The sequence below is a fragment of the Serinus canaria genome, chromosome 6 (genome assembly GCF_022539315.1).
Source record: "Serinus canaria isolate serCan28SL12 chromosome 6, serCan2020, whole genome shotgun sequence".
NCBI lineage: Eukaryota > Metazoa > Chordata > Aves > Passeriformes > Fringillidae > Serinus > Serinus canaria.
Window position 1 is genome coordinate 1 of NC_066320.1, and position 7,321 is coordinate 7,321.

The window sequence follows — 7,321 nt, forward strand, 5'->3', positions numbered from 1 at the left end:
GGGAGGGTCTGAGGGGATTTTGGGGGATTGTGAGAGGAGCTGGGGGGTTGTGAGGGGATCTGGGGGTTCTGAGGTGGGTCTGGGGGGAATTTGGGGGAGTCTGAGTGGATTTCCTAGGGTTTGGGGAGGATTGAGGGGTCTGAGGGGGATTTGGGGCAGTCCGATGGGTTTGGCGGGGGGGAGGGCTCAAGAGGGTCGGGGGTGAATTTAGAGGAGAACTGGGGGGGTCTGAGGGTCCTGGGGAGGTTTTGGGGGTCATGCGGAGGGTTTGGGGATCCGGAGTGGTCGTGGGCCAACCTTGGGGGACTCTGGGGGTTCTGGGGGAGATTTGGGGGTCCCGGGGGGTCCCAGCCCCAATCTGAACTGGGGTCTGGGGGTTTCGGGGGGAGGGGGCACAGCAGGGGTTCCCCCCTATACGTGTTTTTGGGGGGGTCTCCCATGGTGCCCCCTCCCCAAAAAGCTTCGAGGGCACCCTGAAGTGGCTCCTGTTCCACTGGCCAGTGCCCCCTGATCCAGGACGGCCCCAGTGAGTCTGGGGAGATTTTGGGGTGGCTTTTTTCTGGGGATTTTGGGGATTTGGTGTTGGCTTTTGTGGGCTTTGAGGGATTTTGTTGTTTAGGGGGAATTATTGGGTTTTTTGGGGAGAATTATTGGGGTTTGGATTTTGAGGGATTTTATTGAGGTTTTGCAGGGTTTTTTTTGGGGGTGCGGGATTTATTTAAATTTTAGGGAGTTTTTTTAATTTTGGCGAGTTTCACTGGGATTTTGTAGAATTCTCTGGGGTTTTGGAGGATCGTGTTGTAATTTTGGGGGTTGTTAGTGGAGTTTTGGGGGCGTCTTTGGTAGTCTGAGGGGGCTTTGGGATTGTCCCCAGGTGTGGGGAAGGGCTGAGAGGCACCAAAATCTCCTTAAAACCCCCAAAAATCCCAATAAGACCCACAACATCTCAATTAAATCTCACAAAATCCCACTAGAACATCTTAGAATCCAAATAAAAGCCCACAAAGTGTCTTCAAATCCCAACTAATCCCAAAATCCCTATTAAATCCTACAAGTCCCCCAAAAATGTCCCCAAAACCCTAAAAAGTCACACAGAATTCCCCCAAAGACCCAAAAAAATCCTTGCAACACCCAAAAAAACCCACAATCCCCCCCACCAAATCCTTACAAAAATCCCAAAAAAGCCTAGTTAATCCTCCTTAAAAAAAAAAAAAAAAAAAAAAAAAAAAAAAAAAATCCCCAAAAATTTCAATAAACCCCCAAAAAACTCCACCCCCCCGCAGCCCGGAGCGAATGTGGAGGGCCCGGAGCGAGCCTGGAGCCCATCCCAGGCTCGGCCCCTTGGGGGCATTTTGGGCCAAGCTGGGCAGGTTTAGGGTGGGCTCAGATCCCTGGCAAGGATTCTTAGTTTTTCTGGGTAGATTTTAGACCCCTTTGGATGATTTTCAGCTGAATCTGGTGGGGTTTGAGGTGGGATTTTGTATCCCTTTGGATGATTTTATGCCCATGTTGGTGGGGTTGGTACGCATTTGGGTGATTTTAGGATAAACTGGGCAGTTTGAGGGTGGATTTTAGATCACTTTGGCTGATTTTAGGTCCATATGGGTGAACCTCAGTCTTTCATAGGTGATTTCAGTCCCCTTTTTTTGGTGTTTTTGGCACATTTGGTTGAATTTTTATGTTCTTAGGTCAAGCCAAGCCATTTTAGGTTGATTTTAGGTCCCCTTGTGTGGGTTCCAGGCCAGTTTGGGTGACTTTAGGCAAAACTGTGTGGATTTTTGGGTGGATTTTAGGTACCTTTGGGTGAATTCAGGAAAAACCAGGTTCTTTCAGGGTAGATTTTAGGTGCATTTGAGAGATGCGAGGGTGATTTTAGGCCATTGTGTATGGGTTTAAAAACATTTAGGGCAATTTTAGGCCCTTTTGGTTGGATTTCAGATCGATTTGGATACTTTTAAAGCCATTTGGCTGATTTCAAGCCAAACTGTGTGGATTTAGGGCAGATTATGGGGCCCCTTTGGCTGATTTTAGGCCAAACCTGGTGGATTTTGGCTGCATTTGAGGCCCTATTGGGTGATTTTATACCAAACCCGGCCCTTTTGGGACCATCCTGCAGGTGCCCGGGGTGGGGATCTCGGCCCAAATATGCCAGGGGGTGCCTGGGTTTGGGGTTTTTTTGGGGGGGATGTTTGCAGCTGGCAGGGCCCCAAAGCCGAGGCCCTCGGGGGGACATCAGGGGATCCCCGGGAGGTGTTTTTGGGGGGTCCTGGTGTCTGCAGTGGCAGTAGGAGCCCAGTCACTCCCAATCTGATGCCAGTAGCCCCCAGTGTGATCCCAGTTGCTCCCTGTCAATGCCAGCATGACCCAGTAGCCTCCAGTATGATCCCAGGGATGACTGTCTCTCCCAGTTTATCCCAGTCACCGCCAGCATGCTCCTAGTCTCTCCCACTTTCTCCCAGTTGCTTTCGCCACAATTCCAGTTGCTTACAGCCACTCCCAGTCAACCCCAGTATTATTCCAGTCACTATCAGTGTGATCCCAGTGTAACCCAGCATGGATCCAACTGCTTCCAGTGTGATTCAAGTGTGATCCCAGTCGCCCCCAGCATAGCTGTTCCCTGTTCCTTCCATTATGATCCCAGCTGCCCCTCGAATAGTCCCAGTCCCTCCTAGCAGGGTCCCAGTCACGCCCAGTTGCCCCAAGCATGGTCTGAGTTGTCCCCTGCATGATCCCAGCTGTTCCCAGTGTGGTTCCAGTCTCCCCAGGGTGGGCACAGACACTCCCAGTATATCCCAGTTGGCCCAGTAAGGTTCCAGTTACCTCAGAATGATCCCAGTCTTTCCCAGTTACTCTCAGTATGATCCCAGTTACCCCAGTTGTGTTCTCAGTCCTCTCAGCATGATTCCAATACCTTCCAGCTGATCCCAGTTGCTCCCAGTGTGTCCACATTTTCCTCCCACCATGGGCCCAGTAGCTCCCAGTAAGCCCCAGTCAGGTTCCATTCATACCCAGTATAATACCAGTATGATTGTAGCCACTCCAGTATGATCCCAGTCACTTGCAGTCTAATCCCAGTTGCTCCCAGACATTCCCAGTCTGATACCAGTGCCCCCAATGTGATCCCACTTGTTTCCCAGCATGGGCCCAGCTGTTCCCAGTGTGGTTCCATAACTGCACTATGGTTACAGACACTCCCAGTATGGTCCCAGTTGAACCCAGTTGGCTCTGCTCTAGTCCCAGTCACATCCAGTCCCTGCCAGCATGATCCCACTCACTCCCAGTTCCCCCCAGTGTGGTTCCAGTCCCCCCAGTATGGTTACAGACACTCCCAGTATATCCCAGTTGCCCCCAGCATGTCTGTAGTCATTTCCAGACACAACCAGTGGCCCCAGTAAGGTGTTAGTTATCCCAGTATGATCCCCCAGTCATGCCCAGAATATCCCAGTTGCCTCCAGCATGCATCCAGTCCTTCCCAGTTCCTCCAGTTTGCTTGCAGCATGATCCCAGTTTCTCTCAGTTGCTCCCAGTAGCCCAAAGTGTGATCCCAGTCACTCCCTTTCAACCCCAGTATGATCCCAGTAACATGCCAGCCATCCCAGTGTGGTCACAGTATAATCCCGGTTGCTTCCAATCTCTCCCAGTATGGTCCAGCTGCCTCCAGCATGGTTCCAGTTGCTTCCTAGATCAACCCAGTCAGTCCCAGTATGATGCCATTTGCTCCCAGTCAGGCCCAGTATAGGGGGATGATGTGCAGGGTGTGTTCCCAGTTGCTTTCAGATATTTCTGGTATTAGTCCAGTCCCTCCCAGTATGATCCAAAGATGAGCCCAGTGTGCTCCCCATCCCTGCCAGTATGAACCAGTTGTGCTCCACATGGTTCCAGTTGCTCTTTCACCCTCACTATTGTTCCAGTCACTCCCAGTATCTCCCAGTATAGCCCAGTTCCCTCCAGCATGTTCCCAGTCACTCCCAGTCACTCCCAGTTGGGTTTTTTTGGGGGATGTTTGGAGAATGAAGAAGTCCAAGGCTGAGTGGGAAAGGCCCCTTGGGGGGGACATCAGGGATGCCAGTGGTGGCTGCTGGCAGAGGCAACCTGGAGGAGCAGAGCCCTGTGTCCCCCAGGAACCCAAAGTGGGGAGCCCAGAGAGGGGGGAGCGCCTCCATTGGTGGAACCCTCAAGAGCCTGGAGAGGGGCAGGGGATACTCCTTGGAGCCGCTGCAGCCCAGAGCAGAGAGTGAGGGGAGAAGGGACCCTGGGAGCCCAAACAGCCCCGGCATCCCGAAATGGGGAGAGCGAAGAGGGGGGAGCTTTTGGGATTGCTGGGACTGCCAGCAGCCTGGGCAGGGTGGGCACTGAGGAGAAGGGGGACCCCCAATCCAAGCATGACCCCCAGCAGCTGGTACGGGGGGAACCCTGGACAGCAGAGGGGAGGGACCAGGGACGGGGAACTCCTGGGAGGCTTTTCCAGGGCTGAATCCTGGTGTTTGGGAAGTTTTTCTGGAGCCCAGATGGCCGGTGACTTGTAGAGATGGACTTGGGCAGAAGGACCTTCAAAGCCAATGTGCTCATCCCTTGTTTTCCCCAAACCAGGATTTCCCGTTGCCAACCCCTGGGAGGCTGTGAGGAAGAGGAAGATGCCCCGGGACACTGAGGCAGGTGAGAAGGAAGTCTTTGCTGCGCCATCTCCCAGCCCAGCACAGCCCCTGGCTGCAGGACAGCCCTGGGGGGATCTCCTTCCCCTTGCCTGTGGCACGGAGGCAAATCCCATCCTGTCCTTGTCCTTCCTCCCCCAGAACAGGAGCTGAGCATGGAGAGCAGGGAGGACAAATCCCTGGGGCAGAACCTGGTGGAAGAGGCCATTTTGAGTGGCTCCGTGGCACAGGAACCCAACGGAGAGGAAGAGTCCTGGAGGTCCCACACGAGGAGGGGCTGCAAACGCAGATCCCAGGGATCTGAGGGGGAAAGAGCCAGCCTGGGCCGGGAAGGCGGCCGGAGATGGAACCAGAGCTCGGAGCTGGTGCTGCATGAGCAGCTCCATGGTGGGGAGAAGCCCCACACGTGTGGGGAGTGTGGGAAGAGCTTCAGGTGGAAGTCCAGCCTGAACACGCACCAGAGGGCCCACACTGGGGAACGGCCCTTTGAGTGTGATCAGTGCAGGAAGAGGTTTCAGACCAGCTCTGGTCTCCTCCTGCACCAGCGTACACACACAGAGGAGAGGCCCTTCTGCTGCCCCAACTGTGGGCAGGGCTTCAGGCACAGCTCCCATCTTGTCATGCACCGACAAATCCACACTGGGGAAAGGCCCCACGAGTGTGAGGAATGTGGGAAGAGCTTCAGCCAGAGCTCCACCCTGATCAGGCACCAGAGGATCCACACTGGGGAACGGCCCTACAAGTGTGATGAGTGTGGGAAAAGCTTCAGCCGAGCCCACTGATCAGCACCGGACCCACTGGGAAGGCCCAAGTGGGATGTGGCAAGGCTCAGCAGCGTCCACTGATCCGCCACCAAAAGATCCACACTGGGGAGAGGCCCTACGAGTGTGATAAATGCAGGAAGAGGTTTAAGACCAGCTCCTATCTCCTCCAGCACTATCAGATTCACAGAGAGGAGAGGCCCTTCCACTGCCCCGACTGCGGGAAGGGATTCAAGTACAACTCCCACCTCATCACCCACCAGCGCATCCACACCGGGGAGAGGCCCTATGAGTGTGAGGAGTGTGGGAAGAGCTTCTCACAGCGCTCTCACTTGACCAAACATCAACGGAGCCACCAGTAAGGGAAGCCCTGTGAGTGCCCCAAGTGCAGGAAGAGTTTAGTGCGCTGCTCTGACTCCATCCCCCACTGGAGAAGCCACGTTAGGCAGAGTCCAGTTGACCCACATTCCCTGTGATCCATGTTGCTGACACACCTGTCTCCTTCTCCTTTTGGTTTGGCCTTAATTTTCTTCTGCTTCATCTTCATCCCTTAAAAATAGCAGAAAGAGGGTTAAATGAAGGAAATTGATCAAAGATGTCTAAAGTTCCACCATTTCACAGGTGTTTGAGGGGGAATTTAGCATTTGGCGACACGTTCTGTGTGGATGCCCCTGTTGCTAAGAGGCAGGAATTTGATCTCACCCTTCTTGTGTTGCTAAGAACTCCTCCCCTGACCCAAACCCTACCTCTACCCCTGGGATACCCTATAAAAACTCCACAGCCCTGTCTTTGCCCTGTCTTTTGGGGTCAGAAATGGATTCTGGAGCTCTCTGAAACCAAGACCCGACTCATTTGTTCCCGGCACCGGCAGCTGCAGCCTCCCTGGATGCCATGAACTCTGGAGAATGGGGGCAGCCAGTGAGGACAGGTCCTGGATTGCGAGATAAGTGTGTTCTGTTTGCTACCTGTCAGAGGTGGGGCAGTTATCTTCTGTTCATTGGGCAGTTTATCTCTTCCACAACCAATCCTCCCTCTAGGAGGTATCTTCTGATAATAGGCTAATATTTATTAATTATCTTTTGTTAATGGGCCATTGAGTGTTACTGCCTGGTTGATAAAATGACATCATGCCATTATGAGATTAACTGCCCCGGGGGAGGAGCCAAGCATTCCTACCTGGATAGAATCTGAGGTTTGGAACACTGCAGGCAGCCTTTTCCAATGGATTTCCAGAGAAGCAGCTTTCTTCCCCACTGGATTGCCTCCAGAGGATCAGTCTTTTCCCACTGGATTCCCAGAGGAAAACCAGGTCCATCTACAGCACCCCCGGACCTTCAGAGAAAAACTCCACCCTTCTCCAGGATCACTGCTCCAACAGAACCACACCTGGCACTGCAGGAGGGCTGCAGCCACCATTGACTGGGACTGCTGCCAACACCCTGACCCACAGGGAGTCAGGTCCTGTTCTGACTCTGTCAGTGGTTTTGTTTGTACTACTGCATTTGTATTTTTAAGTTTTCCAAAAAAAAGAACTGTTATTCCTTTCTCCATATGTTTGCCTGAGAGCCCCTTAATTTCAAAATTATAACAATTCAGAGGGAAGGGGTTTGCATTTTCCATTCCAGGGGAGGCTCCTGCCTTCCTTAGCAGACACCTGGCTTTTCAAACCAAGACAATAACAAAGTTACTTTAGCACCACAGATATAAAATCCATTTTAATATCTGCAAAAAGCCAATATTATAATATGTATCTACAACAATAGTGACCTTGAAAACATGGGGGTAAAAAGCTTATGGGAAGGGGAATTCCCAGTAAGGGGAGCAAAATTCCCAGTACTGGGACTGGGCCATGGGACTGACATCTACCATCACTCAGTGAGAGGTTTATTGTTATGATACATATTGAGA

At 52.6% G+C, this 7,321-nt stretch overlaps 1 protein-coding gene across 1 annotated transcript; it reads left to right on the forward strand.

The window, feature by feature from the left end:
• The first annotated feature begins 403 nt into the window (after positions 1-403).
• LOC108963832 (zinc finger protein 239-like) lies at positions 404-5,775 on the forward strand. The gene is made up of 4 exons (XM_050976416.1): positions 404-526; positions 4,591-4,652; positions 4,799-5,425; positions 5,512-5,775. Exons 2-4 carry the CDS (start codon positions 4,635-4,637, stop codon positions 5,773-5,775), a joined length of 909 nt encoding a protein of 302 aa, XP_050832373.1. The 5' UTR covers positions 404-526; positions 4,591-4,634.
• The last annotated feature ends 1,546 nt before the right edge of the window (positions 5,776-7,321 follow it).